The 27146-nt window shown below is 32.0% G+C and overlaps 1 protein-coding gene across 3 annotated transcripts in view; it reads right to left on the bottom strand.

Annotated features, from left to right (window-relative positions):
* BRINP3 (BMP/retinoic acid inducible neural specific 3) overlaps window positions 1–27146 on the bottom strand; it is a 501932-nt gene that overhangs the window by 173397 nt on the left and 301389 nt on the right. For all 3 annotated transcript variants that reach the window (XM_007480975.3, XM_007480976.3, XM_001367197.4), the window contains exon 4: window positions 16531–16721. In XM_007480975.3, the coding sequence (XP_007481037.1) occupies window positions 16531–16721 (191 nt within the window). The remainder of the gene's footprint in view (window positions 1–16530; window positions 16722–27146) is intronic.

Below are 27146 nucleotides of genomic sequence, written 5' to 3' on the forward strand. Positions count from 1 at the left end.
GCCTGGTTCTGCTCCTCTCACTCTGCATCAGTTCCTGGAGGTTGTTCCAGTTCACATGGAATTCCTCCACTATATTATTCCTTTGAGCACAATAGTATTCCATCACCAATATATACCACAATTTGTTCAGCCATTCCCCAATTGAAGGGCATCCCCTCATTTTCCAATTTTTTGCCACCACAAAGAGCGCAACTATGAATATTCTTGTACAAGTCTTTTTCCTTATTATCTCTTTGGGGTACAAACCCAGCAGTGCTATGGATGGATCAAAGGGCAGATGGTCTTTTATCGCCCTTTGGACATAGTTCCAAATTGCCCTCCAGAATGGTTGGATCAATTCACAACTCCACCAGTAGTACATTAATGTCCAGAATTTGCAATACCCCCTCCAGCATTCATTACTTTCAAATTAAACTATTTTCAAGTGTCAAGTGCCTTGGGATTAAGGTGGTAGCAAGATAGTTTGGTTTCCAAAATATAAAAATCTGAATCAAATACAGGTAAAAAGTAACATTTTAGGAGTTCCAGAAAGAAAAGAGACATGTCATTAATTAATAACTACTACATTCACTGTTCAAGTCATGGCAATTATAAAGTCAAAATCAGTAATAGTCTTACTTAAATAGTTTATATTCTACTAGGAGACTATATTTTTATATTTATATATATACTTGCATATGTATATATAATAAATATATCTACATATGCATATATATGTAATAAATGTATACATGTATAATAAATCCTAGATGATTTGAGGGAGGATGAAGAATCAAATACTTGGAAGATCAATGAATTATTCCCTAACATCCCACACATTAGCTGAATCTTAAAGGACTAGATATTCTAAGAGGTGGTGAGAAAGAAGTGAATTTTACATAAGGAACAGCCAATGTAAAATTAGGTAGTCAAGAGATAGGGTGCCAAGTTCAGGCCAAAAATTAGACTAGGAAATAAAATGTAGAGTGTTTAAAAATGACAAGCAATAAGCCTTGTAAAGACAGACTGGAGTTAAATTATGAACGTCCTTAAATTCTAAAATAAGTATTTTACATTTATCCACAAATCAATAGGAAACCACTAGATTGTCTTTAGGAGAAAAGTGATATGGTCAGCCTTGGGGAATAAGGAAAATTATTTTGGGAGCTATGTAATGACAAATTGGATAGATAAGATCCTTGAAGCAAGCAATATAATTGGAGATGCTATTTCAGTAGTTTAGAAAGGACTACAATGCCCTCAAACCAGGACACAGTAATCAGAACATAACAAAATAAATAAAACAACAAAATATAGATAACATGACATCATAAAACTAAGTCAATATGTGGCCCATGAAGATCTTTATTTTTTTTTAAACCCTTACTTTCCATTTTAGAATCAATAATAAATATCAGTTCAAAGGCAGAAGAAAGATAAGAGCTATGCAAATGTGGTTAAATGACTTGCCTAGAGTCACATAGCTAAGACATGTCTGAAGCAAAATTTGAATCCGGAACCTCCAGTCTTTATGTCTGACTCCCTATCCATGAAGCCGCCTAATTGCCCCTTCACAAAGGTCTTTATATGTGAATTAGTCCTCCTCCGCTTCCATTTTTATTTGAGCTTAAGACCATTGGGATAGACTATAGGTGATGAAAGACTGAAAGTAGGTAGTTGTGACAGGAGAGAAAGGGATACATGCAAGATATATTGTAGCCATGCAAAAGACAAAACTTGACAATCAGCTGAAGATGAGTAAGAATAAAACAAAGAGAGATATTTTGAAGTTGCCTCAGTAAGATCAGGATTGTACTCTTGCCTCAGAAATTTACTATCTCTGTGTCTCTGTGTCCCAGACTGTAAATCCACACGAGACAATTAGATTCCATATTCTCTGCTCTCTCATATTCCTTTAAATCTACAATCCTGTGAAACTACGGAAGCTGGTAAGATCATCAAAAAAGGATGTAGAAACAGAAGAGTGTTCCAGGGAGAGCATTGAGTTCATCCACAATTAGGGAGCAGGGAATGCATGATATTCCATGAAAAGAGAATGAGATGTGGTCAAGCAGTTAGAAAATTCAGGCAGAGATTAAAGTGTCCTCCAAATCCAGGAAGTAGTAAAGGTGATCATTAAGATCAAAAGTTGAGAAGTCAAGGATTAGAATTTAAATTTACTAATTAAGAAATAGCTGATAACCTTCAAGAGAACAGTTTCAATTGTTTGAAGTCAGAAGCCAAATTACTAAGGAATTTAGAGGTAAAAGGAAAGAAAGTAGAGGATATTATATATATATACATGTATGTATATATATATATAATATTTAAATTTTAAAACAGCAGTAGTTCGGGTTGAAAGGGAGGAGAAATATATGCCTATGCCTTGAGGAAGTAATACGGTCAAGTAAAGCAGTTTTTGGTTTAGTCAGTGGGGCAGGATTCAGCACATTTTTTAGAAATTGAATATAACAAATTCATAGAAAAAATGATAGGTTTAACTGAAGGAAATAGAGAATAGATAGAGTCAAGGTCTTGAGCAAAAGAATTTGTTTTAGTGATAATTGCCATCATGTCTTATTAAGGACTGGACAGAGGATGAGAGATTATGGAATGATGTTTGGGGACTTTGAGGTATAGAAATGGAAGGGAAATGGAATATAAAGCATATAGTCTCTATTTTCAAATAAAGTAGATAGTGAGGTTCCTATGCTGACAACGAAGTAAATTTATTGTAGGAGGTTTGAGGAAGAAAGGGTATTTTAAAAAGTATCTGGCAAGAATTAAATTCAACAATGATTTACTAAGTGAAATTTTTTTCCAAGTTTTGCTAGATACTGAGAATACAAATACAATAAGGAGTTCCCATTCTTAAGGATGTCTTCTCTTGAAGACAAATACTCAATATATACATAGTAATTTGTGGAGCAAAGTCTTAGATATCATAGCAAATGTTAGTTTACAAGACAACAATTCCAGAAAGCTCTATGGAATGGTAGTAAGGACTGGGATAAGAACACTTGAGTAATAGAACTGACCCAAATTAATGTGAGGCAATGGGAAATAGTGGTACTAGAAGATTTATACTAGGCAGTATATAATTTATTAACAGAAGGATTCTGTGTGTCATTTTTCACAGCAGCAAAGGTAGAGTTAAAGTTATCTTGATGATCAATCCTTGTGCAAGATGAATAAAAGATATAGAAAATATATGAGAAAAACATAGAACATATTTACAAACATAAAAATATATTAAAATTTTTATGAAGCAAAAACTTATAATTGCGTGAGAACTTTTTACGTTAGTAAAGATGATTCATATTTATTTTAAATCTCTTTAACAAATGGTATTTATCTTATAATTTAGGAAATATTTACACAAATTCCCCTCTTGCTTACATTACCGACCTATATAAATAATGATGATGCACACATTTCTTTCAATAAGGAGAACCACTATCCTAATATAAAATTTATTAAGTTCTCATTTTTATTTTACCTTCTACTTTATTGTGATTCATTTATTGCATTTTCTTTTTGGCCTTATACATTTAGAACTCATCCCTCTAGGGGCTATCTATTTTTATAAATAAATGAAGTGTGGTTCTGTTTTCTCTATGAAATTCCCAGAAATTACTTTATGAATTTTACATTGTGTTTCCTCTTTTCGTTCATTATATATATATGTTCTGATTTCCCCCTTAATTTCAAATTTATATTCTCACTCTGTTCTAGCCTTCTCTAAATTGTTAGATGTTGCTCTCTCTATATATGTTTGTACATATATTTTCTTATTTAAAAGGATTATATCCAAAATCTTCATTTCAGATATGATCAAGAAATTGGTATTCAAAGAAATTAATTTGACATGCCTTCATCAGACATACAGTTATTTCAATCTATTCATCTCTCATGACCTATTCTTCCATCCTGTATCACCTAAACACAAAGACAGTCATATCCTTGATGGTCATTATCCAAAAATCCCTTCCTTCCTTATAAAGACTTCCAAAATCCCCTTATATGATAATAACCAATTGCCTTTCAATTAATCAAATAACATTGATTGTGTCTAATATATGCCAGCCACTGTGTTCTACCACATTTGCAACTTTACTGCCACTGGGTCTACTTGCCTCAAGTCTCTTCCTATTCGCAACCACCAAAGTGGTTTAACTAAAGTGAAGGTCTCATTATGTTTTTCTACTTCTTAACAAATTTCAGAGTCTCTCTTTTGCCTTCAGGATCAAATGCACAATCATGTTTGGTGCAACCTTCTCTTCCCCTTTCCAGTCTTCTTTTGATTCATTTCCTGATTATGTACTCACTATTCAATCTAGTGCTACTGGTCCCCTTTATTACTTCTCAAACAAAATACTCCATTTCTTAGCTTCAGGTATTTTCTCTCACTTTTACCTATGACTAGATTGATCTCCCTCCTCATCCCTGCCTAATGGCTTCAACGACTTCCTTCAAGTCCCAAATAAACTCCCACTTTTTGTTAAAAGCCTTTACCAACCTCTCTTAATTTTGTGCCTTCTCTTTTATTTCCTTTTTTCCCATGCTTACCTTGTTTGTACATTTTTATTCACTTGTCACCTCCATTAGATTGTGAGTTCAGGACTCTCTTTTTGCCTCTTCTTATATCCCCAGTGCATTGGCTGGCTCATAGTTTGAATTTAATAAAATTTTATTGATTAACTTATTCCTTTGATTTGTCATTTAAACCTTTAGACTTCCTCAATGACTCTCATTATCTTAAACTGTCATTGGATAAAAACATATGCATGTGTAATTATGTTTTCACTTTTCCTTCTAAGTGCTTATATGCTGATAATCACAGGAATTTACTAATTAACATACTCTCTTGACAACTTAAGTGCATGATATTATTCAGCTGATTATATCTGTTTTGCTGGGGGTTCCAAGAACCTTTTAGACCTATCTTCAATTCAGCTGCTTAGTAACTAAACCAAAGATTTATATGTCTTTTTTTAATATTTCCTTTTTCTCATAGCATATTCAGGTCAAAATGGCCCTGAGTTACACCTGAGCTCCTTCTTTGAGTTTATTCGTCCTCATTTATTTCATCATTGGTGGCTTCCTCAGCAGGCTAAGATAAATGTGTATGAATAAAAATTACATGCAAAGTTGATGAAGTCTAGTAGCAAAGGTCACATCATTAACCTATCCAACTTTTGAGAGGAAACAAAGTGCATGCATTGAATTAACATGGGAATTTATTATCAATAAATTTAAATATTTATGCAGGCTTCAAATTATACCTATAAATACATTATTCCAGGCTACTTGTATCATGAATGTTGTGATACCTTAGACTCTTATGAAGTATTTTGGAGAGCCATTTGAAATATACACTATACTGCTATTTTTCTTAATAAGATTTCTATTAATTCTGCATGTACTATATACTATACTCAGAATGAATTTAGCACTCAATAGTTTAAATAATAAAATATAAGAAAAGAATTAATGTTGTTTTCAGAGGAAGAAATCCAAGCTAAAACAGCCATGTGAAAACAAAGTTCTGCATCAATAATAATTAGAGAAACTCCAATTAATATAATTCACAGTTGTCACCTTACATCCTTCAGATTGGAATGGTTGACAAAAAAGAGTGTGAAAAATGGTGGAGGGTCAATGAAAAAACAGGTACACTAACATACCATTGATTTAAATATAAACTGCTTCAACCAACCTGGAAAGCAATTAGTAACTATGTCAAAAATATCAATTGAACTATGCATATCCTTTGACAGCAGTAACAATGCTAGAATTTTACCTCACCAAAAATATTTTTAAAAAGGAAGAGTACATACATATATAAAAAATACTAATAGCAGCTCTTTTTGTGATGGGAAAGAATTTAATAACTGATGGAATTTGATGGCTGAAAAAGTATTGAATATTAATATAATGGAATACTATTGTTATCTAAAATTTATGAAAAACATAGTTCCAGAGAAACAAGATTTATACAAACCAATTTAATATAAATTAGACAAATTAGAAGAAAAATTTATACAAAAATATTAAGACAAATAGTTTTAGAAGAATTGTGATCAACAAAATAATCAAGCAAAATTCCAGAACACACTTGTTTAAACATTTTACCTACATCTAGAAAAAGTCACAGAGAGAAAAAGAACATTTTGTTTAGTTATCTAGATCTATGAATGAACCTATCTATCTAATATTATACTATAGTATATTATATAATAATATACTATATTATCTTAAATTATATATCTTAAATTATAAGCCAAGTATATCACATTTAGAAGGGGTAGAATTATTCTTAATGAATCTTCTTCAACTGCAATCATCATATTAATCAAAATTCCTAAGTCTTCCAAAGCTTTCCTAATGGCTTTACATGATCATTGTTGTTAACATAGATGTATATGTAATATACATGAATATATAGATAGATAACTATACATAGATAGACATAGAGATAGAAAGATAGCTATTATATATGTATAAATGTGCATATATACATATTTATGTAAGATTTTTATTTAGTTTGTTTGCATATATTTGTTTCCTTATTGTTAGACTGCTAGCTCCTTTAGACCTTTAGCTCATTTTGCCTTTTTTGTGTGTGTTACCAGCACTTGGCATAGTGTCTGATATATGGATGGTTCTTAATGTTTACGATTGATTATATGGTATAGTAGATTGTATATTAAATATTATGTTGTATATTACAAGTTATATATGTATATAGTAATAGATTGGTATATTTCTGGAGAAGGCCTATGTGAGAATTTGTTTTAGTTTGCAATGGCTTTTGTTTTCCATACATTTTTAGTGGGTGAAGAATAGAAGAGAAAGAATAAGGACCTGAAAATGAAATAAATGTGATTTAAAATAAACATATAAATACAAATAAATAAAAGAAAGGGAAACATATTAAGGGTGGAGATTAGGGGTACTGAAAAAAAGCAAACTGGTTTAAAATGATAGAGCAAGAGAAGAAAGGAACAAACTAGGAGAGAATATCAAAATGCTGGGGAATACACAAGTGGAAGTCATATATTAAATGTGAATGGGATGAACTTACCCATAAAATGAAAATAAATAGCAGAGTGGATCAGAAACCAAAATCCTACCATAGGTTTTCTACAAGAAACACACTTGAGGTGGGTTAGAATTAAAGGTTGGAGCAAAATCTATTGGGCCTCAACTGAGAGAAAGAAGGCAGGAGTTACAATCATATCTGACAAAGCCAAAGTAAAAATAGATCTGATTAAGAAGGATAGGGAAGGAAACTACATTCTGATAAAAGGCAGTATAGATGATGAGGAAATATCAGTAATCAACATGTATGCACCAAATAGTATAGTATCCAAATTTCTAAAGGATAAACTAGTGGAATTGAAGGAGGAAATAGGTAGTAAAACTATACTAGTGGGAGACCTGAACTGACCACTATCAAATCTAGATAAATAAAATAAAAAAATAAATAAGAGGTAAGAAATGTGAATGAAATCTTAGAAAAATTAGAGTTAATAGATATATGGAGAAAAATAAATAGCAACAAAAAGGAATATACCTTCTTTTAAGCAGCACATGGTACATTCACAAAGATTGACCATGTACTAGGGCATAATAACATGGCAAACATGTGAAGAAAAGCAGAAATAATAAATGCAACCTTTTCAGATCATAATGTAATAAAAATAATAATCATTAAGGGTACATGGACAGCCAAATCAAAAATTAATTGGAAATTAAATTATATGATTCTATAAAATCAGTTAAAGAACAAATCATAGAAACAATAATTTCAATGAAGAAAATGACAATGATAAAGCATCCTTTCAAAAACTATGGGATGTAGCCAAAGTAGTACTCAGGGGGAAATTTATGTCCTTGATATCATATATTAACAAATTAGGGAAGGCACAGGTCAATTAATTAGACATGCAAATCAAAAAACTTGAAAGCAAACAAATTAAAAAGCTACATATGAAAACAAAATTAGAGATCCTAAAAATTAAGGGAGAAATTAATAAAATCAAAAGTGTTAGAACTATTGAATTAATAAATAAGAGAAGAAACTGGTATTTTGAAAAAAATAAACAAAATAGACAAAGTACTGGTCAATCAAATTAAAAAAGGAATAAACAAATCCAAATTAACAGTATTCAAAATGAAAATGGAGACCTCACCTCTACTGAAGAGGAAATTAATGGCAATCATTAAAACTTTTTTGCCCAATTATATGGCAACAAATATGGTAATCTGGTGATATGGGTGAATATTTACAAAAATATAAATTGCCAAGATTAAGAGAAGAAATGGAATTTTTTAATCCCATATCAGAAAAAGAAATTGAACAAGCCATCAAAGGACACCCTCAGAAAAAAAAAATCTCCAGGGCTTGATGGATTCACAAGTGAATTCTATAAACATTCAAAGAACAACTAATCCCAATATTATACAAACTATTTGACATAATAAGTGAAGAAGGAGTTCTACAAAATTCCTTTTATGTCAAAAATATTGTACTGATTCCAAAGTCAGGCAGGTCAAAAACAGAGAAAGAAAATTACAGTCCAATCTCCTTAATGAACATAGATGCAAAAATCTTAAACAGAGTACTAGCAAGAAAAATACTCCAGCAAGTGATCAAGAGAGTTATTCATTATGATCGGGCAGAATTTATACCAGGAATGCAAGGATGATTCAATATTAGGAAAACCATCCACATAATTGACCATATCAACAAGCAAACTGACAAAAATTACATGATTATCTCAATAGATGCAGAAAAAGCCTTTGACAAAATACAACACTCATTCCTATTGAAAACGCTAGAAAGTATAGGAATGGAAGGTCCTTTCCTAAAAATAATAGGCAGTATATATCTAAAACCATCAGCAAACATTACATTATCTACAATGGAGATATACTAGATGCATTCCCAATAAAATCAGGAGTGAAACAAGGATGCCCATTATTACTTCTATTATTTATCATTGTACTAGTAACACTAGCAGTAGCAATTAGAGAAGAAAAAGAAATGAAGGTATTAAAATAGGCAATGAGGAGACCAAATTATCACTCTTTGCAGATGATATGATGGTCTACTTAAATAATCCTAGAGAATCAACTAAAAAGCTAATGGAAATAATCAATAACTTTAGCAAAGTTGCAGGATACAAAATAAACCCACATAAGTCATCATCATTTCTATAGATCTCCAACCTATCTCAGCAGCAAGAATTAGAAAGAGAAATTCCATTTAAAATCACCATTGACAACATAAAATGTATGTATTTTAGTAACAAAAAGTGCTGAAATCTAGGTGTTGCTTCCATGAGTTCATTAGGCTTAAGAGGAAAGACCCTTCCCATCACTTTTTGTATGAACATTTTAAGAATAAAAATTGACTTTTGAGTAATTTAAATATAATAGAACTGGTATCTAGATGAAACATATACCAAATGAATTGAAACAGGTACAGATAATGCATTAAAGCACATTTTAGTCATAAAAATAGGCAATGAATATTAACACACTTATGTAATGTTTTATGGACATAAAATACACACATTATCAATTTGCTTTCTGTGATAAATCTGTAAAGTAACAATTATATGATGAATTGTTATTGACTTAATTTGATGGGTAGAACGTTGGCTCTGTGATAACTTAAACACTAATGCAATAATAACTTTTAAAATGAGAGTGAAACTTTGCACAGACAATTAAGAAGGATGGAATCACAAAATACCTGAGATATGTTCTGAAAGTAAAAGTTTAAAAGAAGTTGGAAATGAAGTGAGGGTACTCTTTTGTCTACCAGCATCAAACAAATGAGTGTATGTAAAGGGTGTGCAATAAACCAAGGTTAGGCCACCTGGGATCAGCAACATTTTATTTTTTAAAGCAAAATAAAGCTGCTATACAAATACAGAGACAAAGTATGAAATTAATTCATTGATTTTTGCCTTTTGTAAGCAAACTACTTCTCTACCAAAGGCCTTGAGAGAATTATTGTTGACTCATGTCAAAATAGTATTTAAAATTAATATAAAGTCATTTTCTCCATACAAAAACTTGAATGGTTTGGGAATATAATCTTAATTTCTCTTGTAATATTGTATGATGTTCTGAATATAATAGGGTATATTGAAAAAGGTATCAAGTCTAAAGTTGTAGTGAGAAAAATTGACCTTTAATTTAATTTTAATATTTCTTTCTAGCAATTTATTTTTATATTAGTTGTGAAGACATTTGATTTGAAATGTTCAAATTTGCCTGGTTTATATTTCTTTAATTTGAAAAGAAAGCTCAAAATGCAGAATACATTTAGGTTCATTTAAAAATACATAAACTACTTCTTTAAAATTCTTAATTTTTTGCTATGTGTATATATGTGTGTATGTATATATTTATATATGTAATCTTACTTTTAAATTGGGATATTTAGGCAAATATATTAAAAAAACTCAGATCTTATGTTTTAAGTGTCAAGTAATGAGGTGTATAAATAAATGCTACATATACACACCTATATATATGTAATATATATACTGACACCCAGCTCTCACTTGTGGCTCCTAATAGTTGCTAGCATGCAGCAGCAGCCACACCCCGGGCAATGGCTTCGACAGGCGGGCTAAACCTTGTGAGGGTAGCCATCGGGTCTTCGACCCCTGGTGAACTAAGGCTTTGCTCACCCAGAATGTGAAGACTGCTTCGGCTGAACAGACGGAAGAAACCAATAAGAAGGTTCAACAGCTGAGAAGGCAACGCAGCAAGGCACTGTGGAGTGCTTAAGGCGTGTTGGAGCACAAAAGACAACACAGCCATCCAATGCAGCTGAGGAAGTCTCCAGGTGTAATGATTTTTCATGCCACTGGACCCAGGCTTCCAACGCCGAGAGAGTGGGACTGTCTCTGTGCATTGACTTTTCCACTTAAATCTCCTTCACGCACAAGTGTCTTTGTGCACAATCATCTATCATAGATGAAAACGCACAAAGACTATAGTCATCCTCAGTTACCGAGAGACTACTACTACTATATATATAATCCTAGAAGAAACATTGAGTTACTCTTCTGGGAGAAAGATGTATTACATATTATTATAATATAATTTTATATATGTGATATATAATGAATATAATAATTTATTTTGCTAGGGAAAATTAACTTCAAACATATCTTTTCAGGGAACAGAATGTTCTGGAAGTAGAGACCAATTATAAACTTTATAATAGACTTCTAATTATAGACGAAAACATCATTCTGAAATTAATAGTTTTATATATACATATAAATATATATGTATGTATATACATATATATATATATCATTTTCATAAAATTTAATAGTGAGCTAACCAAAACATTCAAATTTAAACAACTTTGCATTTATCCATGAATTGATGGACTATAGAAATGATGGAAAACCTATGACACTGGTGTCAAAGATGGTACACAGAGTACTTTCTGTGGGCACTTGGCCACCCTCCCTCCCCACCACCCATCCCCAGACTTTGTTACTAGAAAGGCAGAGGGACTCCAGCAGAGCTGTTTCCCTTCTGCTTCCCACCATGTCTGACAACATTGTTCACATCCCCTACCCTAAGTGTAGTAGCCCAATAGGAGCACAGGGAAAAAAGGTGAACAGCTCCCAGGTGGCAGAGCTGGAGGGGGTTCAGAGTGCTCATGTCACTCCCCTCACCCTCTCTACATTCACTTGTTTGGCTCAGTTTCTTCATCTATAAAATGAACTAGAGAAGGAAAAGGCAAACTACTCTAGTATCTTTACCTAGAAAACTACAAATGCTGTAACACTGTCAGATGTAATTGAAACAACTGAGTAACAACAAAATTCACAATATGATCAAGTCAAATTGTCCTTCTAACTCAATCCCTTTGAAAACATTAGAAACAAAATAATAGCTCTTACAAATACGAGTTACATTTCCCAAATATATATTTAACTATCCCTGTATCTAGATTTGCTGAACAGAAGGAATTACACCATTAAAGATATAGACATTAATTTTATTTTATTTTATTTCAGTTTTTAAAAATACCTTGTAATGGTATTACAGTATTTTCTCAACCACTCCAAAAATTAAAATAAAATAAACCAAGTCATTGCTTATACAACAAAACACTGTTTTGTGGTCTATTTATCTGAAGATTTATACTCCTTTAACTCACAAGAGTTCATAGAAATTAGACATGTAAATCTCTCAATTCTTAATTGGATAAAACCCCATTTTGAATAATAATGATGTTGAATGCAAGAAAGCAATAGTTTTATAGGGTACAGCCTTACCCTAAAGGTATCTTCTCTGAGAAAAAATATGGTTTTATCAAATTTTTCTTGAAGAAAAAAGCTGCCAGGTCATTTAACCTAAATAATACAAAAATGAACATTTCTAAAATTATTCTAGATATGTTTTGGAAATTAATTAGAATTTCTACACAAATACAAATGAGATATTATTGTAAGAATTGTGCCAAACTGTTCAATGTTGAAGAAGATTATATATTGATTATATATACACTAATCACAACTCATACATTCTGGACTCTCTACTATTCTGGACTCTCCCTATTCTTGTTATAATCCTGCCATACTCACATCTTATTTTTGTGGAGGATACCAAAATAGTTCTAGTAAAGCAGACTGGTAAACAATGTTATCTTTAACACCTTACTCTCATTCACCCTATTCATTCTAAATCTTTCCATTTGTATAGCATTCCTAACTTCTACCCTTCCTCTCTTCACTCAGGAAATCACCAAGTTGGTTTAGTCTCTTATCACCTCTTATCTACACTATTACAATTGTCTCCTAATTTGTTTGGAAACCAAAAGTATTTTACATCCTCAAATAACCCTTCACACTGATGCATAATTGATTTTCTTATGCATAAATCCAACTTTAGAGACTCCTTATTATAATCACAATAAGATAAAATTTTCTGATACTTTAAAGTTTTTCACAATTCAGTCCAAACCTATATTTCTGGTCTAAAACACTCTTATTTATACATTCTAAAGTCAATAAAAGTGTCAATGTTATTGTACTTCATGCCACGAACTTTATTTCAATGTACCTATTATGTTCCAGGCACTATGTTACATCTGGAAAATAATATAAGTGAAAGAAATACAGTTTTTACCCTCAAAGAGCTTACACTCTAATATGGTAAGATAATCCACAAAAGAAAAATGAAATGTAAAGGGAATGAAAAGTTAAGGCAAGGTACTCAGAAAGCCATGATAGTAGGGTGAAATCTAGGGTATTAGCTTTTGGGAAATAAATATAAGATCTTTTCTGATTTCCCTTTCCCAACTGCTAGTGCCCTCTCCTCCAATTTACTTAGCTAGTTAGTTTATTTATATAGACAAAAATGGATAAAGACATATTTATATGTAAGAACCAGAGGAATTATGCATAGGTTGTAGGAGGGGAATTAGAGGAGGGCAGGGAAAGAACATAAATCTTGTAACCATGGAAAAATATTCTAAATTAATTAAATAAAACTTAAAAAAGACATATTTATATATTCATGTGGTTGGATAGATAGATGGATAGATAGATAGATAGATAGATAGATAGATAGATAGATAGATAGATAGATAGATAGATAGATAGGAGAAAGAAAATATTCTCAGAGGGTAGGTCTTGAAAATCAAAGACTATTTGCTTCTGTCCTTTTAACTCTACAATGTAGTAAAGTATCAGGCACAGAGCTGGTGTTTAAAAAATGCAGGTTAATTTATTACAGAAGAATAACAAGAAGTAAGACTTGGAAGGAGACACAAATCATGAACAATATTTAACAAAGCAGCTCCTTTTTAATATTCTTGATCAATTTGCAATTGTACACAAAATATCTTGAGGAAATAAAAGGCATCTATGTGGACCAATGGATAGTGTGCCAAGCCTGGAGTTAGGAAAACAGTTTTATTTATTTTTAATTTCATTTATTTATGTATTCGTTTTTAATTTAGTTAATTTAGAACACTACTCCTTGGTTACAATAATCATCTTCTATGCCTCCCTCCCCAAACCCCTCCCTTCCCATAGCCCACTCATAATTCCACTGGGTATTACATGTGTCCTTGATCAGAACCTATTTCCATGTTGTTAATGTTTGCACTTGGATGTTCATTTAGATTTGATATCCCCAATCATATCCCCTTTGACCCATGTAGTCAAACAGTTGTTTTTCTTCCTGGATAGTGTTTTTCTTTTATCTGGACAGTGTTCTTTCTCACAGATCCCTCCAGGTTGTTCGGGATCACTGCATTGCAACTAATGGAGAAGTCCATTACATTTGATTATACCACAGTGTGTCAGTCTCTGTGTACAATGTTTCCCTGGTTCTGCTCTTTTCACTCTGCGTCATTTCTTGGAGGTTGTTCCAGTCTCCATGGAATTCCTCCACTTTATTATTCCTTTGAGCACAGTAGTATTCCATCAGCAACATATACCACAATTTGTTCAGCAATTCCCCAATTGAAGTGCATCCCCTCATTTTCCATTTTTTTTTTGCCACCACAAAGAGCACAGCTAAGAATATTCTTGTACATGTCTTTTTCCTTACTATCTCTTTGGGGTACAAACCCAGCAGTGCTATGACTATGTCAAAAGGCAGTCAGGGAAGACAGAGTTTTATAAGTTCAAATCTAGCCATAGACATTTATTGGCTGTGTGACACTGAGTAAATCCCTTAAACCTGTTTGCCTCAGTTTCCTTGTCTTTAAATAGAACTGGAAAAGAAAATGGCAAGCCACTCCAGTATGTTTGTCAAGAAAATCTGAAATAGAGTCATAAAGAGTTGGATACAGCTAAAACTACTGAACAACAATGATAATCAAGAGGGGTTAGTCATGACATCCTCACTTTTCTATATGTTTTCAGTTTATTGTGACAAAAAGTCCTTTACATATTCATGCCTCCATGTATTTATATGCTAGATTACTAAATGTTAATTAAGCTAATGAAGCTTCATGTAATGGACTAGTTTAAGAAATCAAGGATTAGAGATAACACTAAAACTGAGCACAAGCCAATAAAAACAAAATGGTACAGCTGAATTTTTACACAATTAGTACTACTTCTTCAGTCACTTTGTGAGTTAAAAGCAAATACAGCTTAATCAGATTGGACAAGAAGTTGGTTAAAAAAATTACAAAAATTACTTTGATAATGGGATTTTATTTTCTATCATTAGTGATCAGCTTGATTGACTTTTGTTGTTGGTCCTTGAGATATTAATGATATGAAGCCATTACAAATACCAAATTTTTGTAAAGCTAAGATTTTCTTGCTAAAACCAATGTAAATATTACCTATAAAAATTCCATTTTGGAAATATAATTTTCCTAGCTATTTAAAAATCTCCCAATGAGTTTCAGTGGGTTTTTAATACCATTTGTTAAGCATACTAAATGCAATAATAAATATTTTAAGAACAATTGACACAGGAAAGGTAGAAATTTATTAGATGAATTTCAAGCAAAACTTTGCAAAATTGGTGGATAGGATTATAAAATGAGTATTATGACTTAATTTTCCTAGTCAACTACAATAAATTTCTGCCTTTTAGATCCATTTTATATAATTTTGTGAAGCATATTTTAGCTACAAAAGCCATTACAACCAGGTATCAGCATATATTGATTTAAAATTGTACTTACAAATTGGTATATGACAGTATTTTAAACAAAGATAGTAATGAAGCAAACTCATCTCTACTATTCTTACTTAAACCATTAATGGTATCTTTAAGTGCAATGAACATGATGATTTTCTTAAAATTAAAAAAAATAAATCTTTCTAAGCTTCAGTTCCCTCATTTATAAAATGAGGAGATTGAATTAGAAAGCTTTTGTGTTTCCTTATAGCTCTTGTATGATTCTAAATACACATATGCATATGTAAACATATAATTTTTATTTCATCTTCATAAAATCCCTTTAAAATTCTCCAGGTTGTATATCTTAGAGGTTTTATATATAATACACATATTATATGTGTGTTGTGTGTGTATATGCATATATAATATCATAGTAAAATATAAATAATGTATGAGCAAAGAAATGTTTACTTATTGGACAGTACAAGCTACAAACCTCCTATAAGTAGGGATGGCTGCCCAATCACAAGAGTTTAGATATGTCTAGGCTAAGTCAAGAAACTGACACAGTGTAAAAAGAACAAAGATTTTGACTAAAACAAGAAATTCAGTCACCATATTCAAGTTAACAGTTCTTGACCCTTTTTGAAAGAAAATAATGTCTTCATATCAGCTAATTAGGGTAGTTTTAATTTTATACTTCCTAATTACAAACTTTAAGGATGAGGACACAACTTCCAGGTAAAATTAGTGTCAACATTATCTTACAATTACAAATGTCTATCGTAAAGAAATAGGAAACAAAATAATACTCTTAGCTAATATTAATGGTAGTCAGTGCATATTTTACTTTTTCAAAGAAAGAAAACTACAGAATTATACGTTTGCAAAACAAATTCATACCTTTATGGCAGTGGATGCAATTTGAATGTGGTGAAGTCTCCGTAGTGTGCTGTCCCTATCAATAAAGTAGGAAGCAGCAAGTTGATGAAGGGTCTCAAGAGTAACTGAGGAACTATTTGTTGTTGCCTCACTTCCTTCTGATCTTTTGCTCAACTTCCGCTTGTCCACAAAAATTGTGAGTGACTCCTCTCCTGAATGAAGAACATATTGAGTAAGTCATTAACTTCCATTGAGTATATCATAAAATATACCTACATATTTTCCTTTCTACCCAAAGCATTCCTTTTCAGGTTCTGAAACATTTTACACTGGATGTTGTAGTATTCTCCTCCATCAATATTAGTTGTATTTCCCTTTAAAATACAATGATTATGCTACTATTTTGTTCAGAAAACTTTTTGATCTCTCACTTGCCTATAAAGTCTAAGTGATTTAGTCCTTCAAAAAGCACATACAACCTCTGCATTACTAAGACTCAAGGAATTTAAATTCTTCTTTTAATACTATTTGCATGACCTTGAGCAAATAATTTAAAATCTCTGAGCCTCAGTTTCTTCATTTGTAAAAGTAAGAGTTTTGAGAAGATAATCTCTCAGGTTCCTTTTATCTCTAAGTCTAATTTTAACTCTAATTATTCCTCCACACACTCGTGCTGTGTCTTACGTCTCCAGTCATATTCTCCTTGATCTTTTCTGTGTTCTAGACAATGAATATTCTCTATAATTAGCCAAATAGGCTCTAAAGTTTTTTGGTTTTTTTCTACTCTGAAGATTGGATTTAGCGATCTCCTGATTGTAACAATGAAGATACTTAGCTCTTTTTTATTATGAAGATAAAATTGTAATCTGATTGTAACAATGAAGGTACTTAGCTCTTCCTTTTAGCTAGAATTGTACCATACAATCTATTTTTAGGTTTTAACTATAAGAAGGTGCTAAATAACTACAAAAGGTGAATCAATCACAAAAAGGTGTAAACTACAAAGGGTAAATTTAACAAAAGAGGATTTAAGTAGCCCCCAAAGATATAATTTAACCAGGGAAGGTGAGAACTAAAGAGTGGGCAGTCTTACAGAAAATTGTTTGCTGTGATTGGTAGACGTGAAAATTTAGGGGACGTGACACAAGAGAAAAAAATCTTAAAATAGAGGGAAAAAAGATTGAAGGACACATTCAGTCACACAGGCTTGGAGTGAAGGATCAGTCACTCAGAGCTGAAGAGAAGATGGACATTCAGACAGTCAGTCACATGGGTTTGGAGTGAATGATGGAGGAGCAACTGGAAGACAGACTCAGAGGAGAGACTGGAAGACCAACACCCAGACTTCTTTTAGACTGTTACCATTTGTGAGTGAAAAGCTGACTTAGTGACCCTGCCTTTTTGGAGGCATGAAACCTACAGGAAAGGACCAACTTCTTAAGACTCTCTTCCCCTAGCTGGGACTTAGAATTTCTAACTGATATAAGAAGCCAGAGTTTTCTCTCTCTCTCTCATTCCTTAATATCTTCCTTCTATTGTAAATATTGTAAATACACTACCATAAATTCTATTTACTTTAGTAATTCATTTTGGAATTTAGAATTAAATCCCTGGTGACTACCTAATTAATACATTTCAGTCTCAACCACAAATAAATTTAACACTTCCCTTCTTCTTTTTCTCACAACATGCCCTTCATAGAGTGCCCAATCTACCCACAACTACTTTGCAAAATATTTTTTCCATGGATTTTTCTCTAGTTTCAGAACATGACAAATAGGGAAATAAGTATTATATGATAATATGTGCACAACCTATATCATATTACCTGACTTCATTGGGAGGAGTGGGAAAGAAGGGGAAAAAAGAATGAAAGATAGATTTTTGGACATAGATAATGGGTGGATTTGTTTCTATTAGATAAGCATATTTATTAAACTTTATTACATATTTAGAATTAAAATATGTATTATATTGTTATTATGCTATATATTATAATGTTACATATGACAAAAATAGAAATAACTGGTAACCAAAAATTATATTAATTCTTCTATTTTATAAAACTATCCCTAATCTCAAAGAAACAGAAAGTCTTTTTTCTCTTCATGGTTCTCAGCTTATCATTGTAAGTTTTATGACCATATTTTATAGCACTTCACTCATTCCATATAGTTATCATTATTTACCATTTATTTTGATGTCTTAAACAGTATGGTCTTTTTAATTACTCCATGCATTCCACCTCCTTTATATTATTCATCTTCCCACCACCTTCCTTCTTATTCCCTACTTGTTGTTATTCTTCCCTCTATGAGCTGATTAGAATGAGGTTAAGATTTAAGTATTACCCATCATCAGCCTCATCTTCTCCTCCACTGTAATGGTTTCCATTACCCCCATGACTATTTATGTGATATAATTTACCCCATTTTACTCCTTCCTTCTCAGTGTAATCATCTTTTTCACCCTTTGACTTTTTTGCATATCATCTTAAAAAGATTACTACCATACCCTCCATCTATGTATACTTCTTCTAAATACTATGATAAAGATAAAAAAATTAAAGTTACAAGCATCATCTTTCCATATAAGAAAATACACAATTCAACTTTATTGAGGCCATTAAATTTTTTTCTCTTTCTTATTTACCTCTTTTATGATTCTCTTGAATTTTGTATTTGGATATCTAATATTCTGTTTAGGTCTGTGTTTTTTTTTCTTCAGGAATGCTTGAAATCTTTTGTTTTATTAAATGGCGATTTTTACCCTGAAATAATATAATCCATTTTGATGGATAGATGATTCTTTGTTGTAAATTCAGTTCTCTTTCCTTCTAGAATATCAGATTCCAGTCCTTCAAATCCTTCAAAATTGAAACTGCCAGATTCTATGTAATCCTGACTGGGGCTCTATGATATCTGAATTTCTTTTTTCTGACTGCTGTATTTTCTCCTTCACCTGGGAATTCTTGAACTTGGCTCTAACATTCCTGGGTGTTGTCATTTGGGGATTTATTATAGATGGTGATCTGTGGATTCTTTCAATTTTGATTTTACTTTCTTATAAGAGAATATCAGAGCAGTTGTTTTTGAGAATTTCTTGCAATATGATGTTAAGGCTTTTTATTTATTTATTTTTCATCATGATTTTCATTGAATTTAATTAATTTTCTTTCCTGTATCTATTTGCCAGGTCAGTTTGTTTTTGTTTTTGCTTTATTTTTCAGTGAGATATTTTATATTTTATTTATTTTTTATTTTTTAATTATTTTTTGATTCCTTATTAAGTCATTAGCTTCTATTTTGCCCATTTTAATTTTTAAATAACAAATTTTGTCCATGACCATTTTATCTTCCTTTTTCATTTGGTCCATTCTACTTTTCATGGAACTCTTTTTTATTGGATTTTTTGCCTTTTTTCTTTACCAAGTTGAAAAATTTTTCTTTTTGTGCTGTTATTTTCTTTTTTCATTACTTTAATTTGTTTTCCCATTTTTCTTCCACCTCTTTTATTTGATTTTTAAATTCCTTTTTTCAGTTCTTCCAGCAGCTGAGGACAATTTCCATTTTTCTTTGAAGTTTTTCATGTGGTAGCTTGGATCTTACTCTCTCCTATTGACTCTGTGCCTTGCTTTTTGTCTCTGTAGACATTTTCTATGGCTAGGTGTTTCCTTTGCTGTTCACTCATTTCCCCAGCCTTTTCTTTCCTATGGACTAAAAGTTCTGAAAGCTGCTGAATCTGTCTACTCTGCTGTTGGCTTGCAAGGGCACAGCACTCTGAGCTATTTTGTCCTTGGGCTAAAGGATTCACCACAGCTCAGGCTTGAAAGGGCCAAGCACTACAGAATTAATAAACTCAATGTGGGCTGGTGCCAGAGCTTTGGAATCAAGGGGTATATGTGGGGTGCTCTGTTATGGGATCACAAAGTTGGTCTATTCCCAGGCTCAGAACCAGGCTCAGTAGGTGGAGGGTGGTCAAACAGCACTCCTCTGTGTGCAGTTTTATTTCTGATTCCCCCTTATCCAATAAAAATCAATTGTCTCTGCCTTCCTTTCAAGTTGTTTTCCACAGGAAAGTCCTCTTTCTCCATCTTGATATTGTTTTTTTGACTCCTGTCATCTTGAGGTACTTTTTAAGATTGCTTCATAAGGATTCTCAGATTAATTTCAGTTTTTGCTACCCCTAAGATTTCACCATGGCTCCTCCAGGATAGTATGGTCCTTGAAGTTAGAGGCTTTAAATATATTCTTAGCACCAGCACATAGTATATATTTCAAAATTGTTTTCTAATTAATATTAATTAATAAGTATTCATAATATTTTGTGGGTTTGAAGACTATAATTAGATCTATTTTCAGAGAGCAAAAGAAATTTGGAACCAGATAAGAGTATTATATCAAAAATTTTATATTGAATAATTTTTAATATTTATTACTGAAGTAATTTTCATCCATTTTTATTTCCATAATAAAAATTTTGACAGTTCTTAAGTATATCCAGTCTTCTGGATACATCTGTATTTGATTTTTATAATAGTATATGTGAAATTATAAGTACTATAAAATATTTTAAAATGGATCTCTATATTATCTATTTTTAAATTATTGTTATAGTTTGTAACAACTATTTCAGAATTCTAAAATTGCTCTAGTTTAACATCCCACATGTGAGTGCTACAGACCATATCTACATTTTTGTGGTCAATAACAGTTAAACTTGATGCTTGATATATTTCTCTTGCATTCCCATCTGTTATTATGGCAATATGCCCACTAGCAAGATAATATGCAAATTCCAAGCAAGCATATGAGGCAGACAACATACTCTGGAAAGATATAAAGCTTATCCTTTCCTCCCTACTTAACATCCACCCATATACACTTATGTATGTATATATATATATATATATATATATATATATATATATATAAAACCATGTTGGAAAATTAATTCAAATTGAAAACACATGCTTCTCTATGAAAGAATTTTATATACATTTATATATTTATTTTATACCATTATATATAATATATAATGAAATCTAAATATTATATTTATATATATTTACAAAGGGGTAGCAAACACCATTATCTGAAAAATTACATTTCCAATTCATGTTTCTAGAAAGAATACTACAACATTGGTTCAAATACTTGTTGAAATTTTCCTCAAAATTTAGGTTGTCTGAAACCTGAATGCAGCCTAAAGTTTCATAGTTAATGAACTAGAGAGCACTCTACTAGGGTATAGTAAAAAGTACACCTCTCAAAAGTTTTCCTAAGGAACATCAATAGTTGTAGCATCATCTTTCCTATGACCTCTTGTCTACATTTATACTAGAAAAAAAATTGTGCACGGTAAATTCCTCTCTTATATTGAACCAGCTGTTTGCACACATCCAGTGAGGACCTTCATCCTACTTGCAAAGTCTCTTAAAGTAGATTTCATTGCAAAAGGCCAATGCTGTGAAGTTTTCTATAGGAATCTCACTCCAATGAGATTGCACTACATTGTTCTGATATTGGAGTTCAGCTTCCCATTTACCAAGATGCAGGGCAAATATTGCTTGGAACTCAGTCACAATGCTGAGGGAAATAGAGTTAAGTAATGGACTCTGTAATATAATAGGGTACCCAGGTTTGGCAACCAGGCTAGATATCACCTTGATGAAACAAATGAAGAAGGAGGTAGAGTTCAAGTAAAGTAAACCTACAAATGCTCTGGCTACTGTCTGTTTCTAAGAGTTAGAATTTAAGATACAATTAGTTCTCAGTATATACTGAGAATTAGTACTGGCTACAGAATTCATTGTCATAATATCTGAGTTTTTTATAACCTTGGGCAAGCCACATCACATCTTTGAGTATCAATTTATTCTTCAAAATTTTCTTATTTTAATGAAAAAAGATCAAACTTGAAGATAGTCTATACTCAGGCCAATATGATGCATTTTACTAATGTGTGAAACAACAATTGAGTACTACAAGGATAAAAACAATATTGTACCAACAACTTTCAAAGGTATAAAAATCATAATCAATGCAATGACCTAAAATTCACCAACATGGCTAGAATTCAAATTTCCAATTTGATAGGACATGCCAAAGTGTGTAATCTGCTAGCATGGCACTAGAGAACCAAGGATCACTATCCTACTATTAAACACTTAGTAGCACTCCTGAAACAGCCTTATTCTGAAATGTTTTAATAGATTTCTTTACATTTTGAAATGTATATATTTCAGAAAAACATAACATGGTTTAAAGGTTGGAGCCTTGAAGTCAGGGAATCTGGGCTGAAATCTTAGTCTTATCACATTAGTTCTATGATAATAAACAAATCAATTTTTAAAAAGTATATAAATAATTTTATTTCATATATGCAAATACATATACAACATTAGAAAATATTTTCTACAATTTTCTCAAACACTGAAAATTATGATGTTCTGTTCTTAAAAAATAAAACAAAACAAAACAAAACACATCACATCACCTTTTCTATTTCATTGCCACAGGAATAACCCACAGAATTTACTCTTATTCAGTATCATCACAGTCTTTCTTTTTTCGATTTCTGACATCCATCAAAATGCAGACCTGTATATAAACCAAGTCTTCTCCCATTAATCCTATTCCTATAGCTCAAAAGAAAAAAAATAAATTTGTAAGTTTAAATTAACAGAAAATGTTTTCCCATATATATGCCCTATTTCATTGTAGAGAATAGTTTTATATTGTAGACTTAACTAAAGGCAGAATGTATGCCTCAAAAATGAGCATTTCAACCAATTTTATAGATAGTTCACACTTTATATGTAATGGGGCCACACTATCTTTAATTTAATTTACATTTCTATACCACAAAAGAACAGATTGAGAAAATCACTTAAAACTCTTTCTTTTTGACTCCAGGAAACTAAAACTTAAAATTAGATCTGAATTTTTAGGAGTTTCTTCCCCAGAAGTTTCCTACATTGATGAAGCCATGAGTCCAGATTACTTTCAATTTTTTTTAAAGAAATATGTGATAGATGCTGGATCACTTGGATTTTTAGAATCTCAGAAATGTTTTATGTAACAGAGACCACTAGCATTACAGGGTGATGCCTTGACTTGAATTTAAATGAGATTTGCACAGTTATTGGCTTTACTTTCTCTTCCAGAGTCATTAAAGTCCAATGGCAAGAAAAAAAATCAGTAGAACTGATGATGGCTTAAGATGAAATGGATGACCTTGGCATCTTTGATGTCTGACCAAATTCTAAGTGGTTCACAGAGCTTGTTTCAGCTACACTCATGGCAGAACAAATTATTCTCACTCACTCATTCTGCTGGAGGAAGTCTTCACATATTTGGTGCATAAGCCCCCTAATTTGCCAATAGACTTGAGGCCCTTTGGATAGACTTAACCTTTTGGCTGAGATAATTTTATCAGGATACATATACTACACATGCTATAGCTTCTTGGAGCTCAGAGATAAGAGTTGGGTGATAGGTAGACAACAAAGGTAGATGAGCAGCTCTGAAATGGATTTAGCAAGTTCTCATACCAGAGGTGCTAGTCATCCCACACACTCAAATAGGTAAGGATGAGACAATAAAATTTGTAATATTTGAGTGTTTTTTCCTGGGTCAGGACAGCTAATGAATGATAGAAAGGGGAACTGAGCCCAGGTTTTCTGACTTCAAGCCCCATTTTTCTTCCCAGTATATTCTGGTATATCATATATGCATATATACATATATACCCTGCCACCATAGAAGAGTTTTAGTAACATCTTCTCCATGATGATTTCCGTAATCCCTCCAGTAAGGAATGATTCCCTGTATTTTCTGAAAATTACAGGTCTGACCTACGAAATTTTCTTTTTCCAAAATTGCAGGTCTGACCATGCCCCACACCTGCAAAATACAGCCTTGTAGCTGTATTTTACCATCCTTTACCTGGCTTTTAAAATCCTTCAATATCAGTCCCCAAAATGATTGTATCACTGTCTGTCCAATTTTCTTATACCATTTTACTCTTGTCAAACTCTGCATTCCAGTCTTATTGATCCTCTCTTTGTCACAAATAACATTGCTTTTCTCATCGACGTACTTTTTTCTCAAATTGTTCCTCTACTCTAAAATGTTTTCCCTTAAGCAACAATTTGGGAAAAAATCTTTATAATATAAACCTCTGACAAAGGTCTAATTACCCAAATAAATAAGGAGTTAAGTCAATTGTACAAAAAATCAAGTTTTTCCCCAATTGATAAATGGGCAAGGGGCATGAATAGGATATTTTCAAATAAAGAAACCAAAACTATCAATAAGCACATGAAAATGTGTTCTTAATATCTTATAATTAGATAAATGAAAAAATTCAAAACAACTCTCAGTTATCACCTTACAACCAGCAGATTAGCTAATTTGACAGCAAACGGAAGTAATACATGTTGGATAGGATGTGGCAAAATTGGGACATTAATGCATTGCTGGTGGAGTTGTGAATTTATCTAACCATTCTGGATGGCAATTTGAAACTATTCCAAAAGGGAGCTAAAAGTCTGTCTGTCCTTTGATCCAGCCATAGCACTGCTGGGTTTGTTCCCCAAAGAGATCATAAGGAAAAAGACTTATACAAAAATATTCATAGCTGCACTCTTTGTGGTGGCAAAAATTGGAAAATGAGGGGATGCCCTTTGATTGGAGAATGGCTGAACAAATTGTGGTATATGTTGGTGATGGAATACTATTGTGCTCAAAGGAATAATGAACTGGAGGAATTCCATGTGAACTGGAATGACCTCAAGGAATTGATGTAGTGTGAGTGGAGCAGAACCAGGAGAACATGGCACACAGAGACTCTGTGGCAGAATTGAATGTAATGGACTTCTCTAGTACTAGCAGCAATGCAATGATCCAGTACAATTCTGAGGGTTTTATGAGAAAGAATACTAAATTCAGAGGAAGGACTCTGGGAGTAGGAACTCAGAAGAAAAAAAAAAACAACTGCTGATCCTATGGCTTGTTGATTTAAGATCACCCCATCCCAATTTCTTTACATGTCCAGTTCAGGAAATTTTCTCATTCAAAGACAGTAGGCCAATTTGTAGGCTTTAAATGGGGCATTTTAGGGAAAGTTCTCCTGAATATTTTCATTAATGGATTCAAAGGATTCTTATGACAAAAGTAATCAAACATATGATAAAAAGCTACAGAACAGAACAAACATATGTAAAACCTACCGAAAAAAACTGGGTATTGATTCATTTTATAAGCATTTCCTTTTTGCATTGTTTAAACTTAGTTCATCTTGAAAACATGCCATATACTTCAGAAAAGATAAAAAAGGGAACTTTTGAGATTTTTAGGTTTTTCTAGTGTGAACAATTTTATTGTTTGTGGAACTGTATTATTGTTATTATTTCAGCATATATATTGCTATTATTATTTCATTATTTGTCACTATTTTATTACAAAACTATTATTTGATTCTGAATACAGTCAGGCAAAACAACTACTCACCGAAAGATCAGTATCAACAAAGAAAAATGATAATAATGAGTATTTGGCAATATGGCAAAGAATATTAAAAACTGATCTTGGAATAATTCCACAATCAGTGGCAAAATGCATATTTATGGATTTGAATCTGAGGACTTTTGCTAAATAGAACTGTTTTAACATATTTTAGAGTAAGTATAAGGAACAATCTAAGTCAATGGAGAGGAAAAAACACATGAACCCTAAAGAAGATATTGAAAGTTTTAAGTGGAATCTATACAGTTTTCTTCTTCTTTTTTTAAGCCCTAGCCTTCTGTATTAGAATCAACACTGTGTATTGGTTCCAAGACCAGAAGAGTGGTAAGGTCTAGGTAATGTGGCTTAAGTGACTTGCTCAGGGTCACCCAGCTAGAAAGTGGAATGTATTTAGTTAAAGGATTAGAGGATGATAAATCTAAACCTGGAAGGGAACTAAGATGACATGAACAACCCCATCTTATAACAGAGGAAGAAATTGAGCCCCCACGAAAAGAAGAGACTTGCTCAAAATCACTAAGGAGGTAACTGAAAAATCCAGTAATTTTGATACATTTTCTTTAAAAATAACTTCTAAGGAAATATTATTTTAATAATTGGAACAAGTTACAGGAATGAACTTAGTCATATATCTGCTAAAAGATCAGCTATTTCAGTTGGACCTAGATGATTTATAAAATTTTTAGAGTTGTAACAACCAATGTTTAATTGCAAAGACTTACTTTTCTCCTAATCTAACAGTGTCATGTGAATGTTTAAATTTAAATAAAATAGAATTATTGCAATCAGGTAGAGGGCATTAACTTTTTTAATATTACTTGAAACACATGGGGAAAACCTAAAGTTTCAGAAATTAGATTCATTGTTAGGGACCACAATATTATATTAGCTAACTTAATAATACTTGTTGCTACTAGTATATCTTATGTCATTTGTTTTCTGAACAATGACTGAACAGTTCTTGATACCCCATAACATTCCAATTCCATGATGAATTATAATAAATCGAATCAGCACTAAAAGGGAGGTTGAAGGAGGGAAATTTATCAGAAAAGGATTTACATTAGCTATTTTATAAATATAATTAACAAAATAGAATGAGATGAA

This window comes from Monodelphis domestica, chromosome 2, assembly GCF_027887165.1.
Source record: "Monodelphis domestica isolate mMonDom1 chromosome 2, mMonDom1.pri, whole genome shotgun sequence".
Lineage (NCBI taxonomy): Eukaryota > Metazoa > Chordata > Mammalia > Didelphimorphia > Didelphidae > Monodelphis > Monodelphis domestica.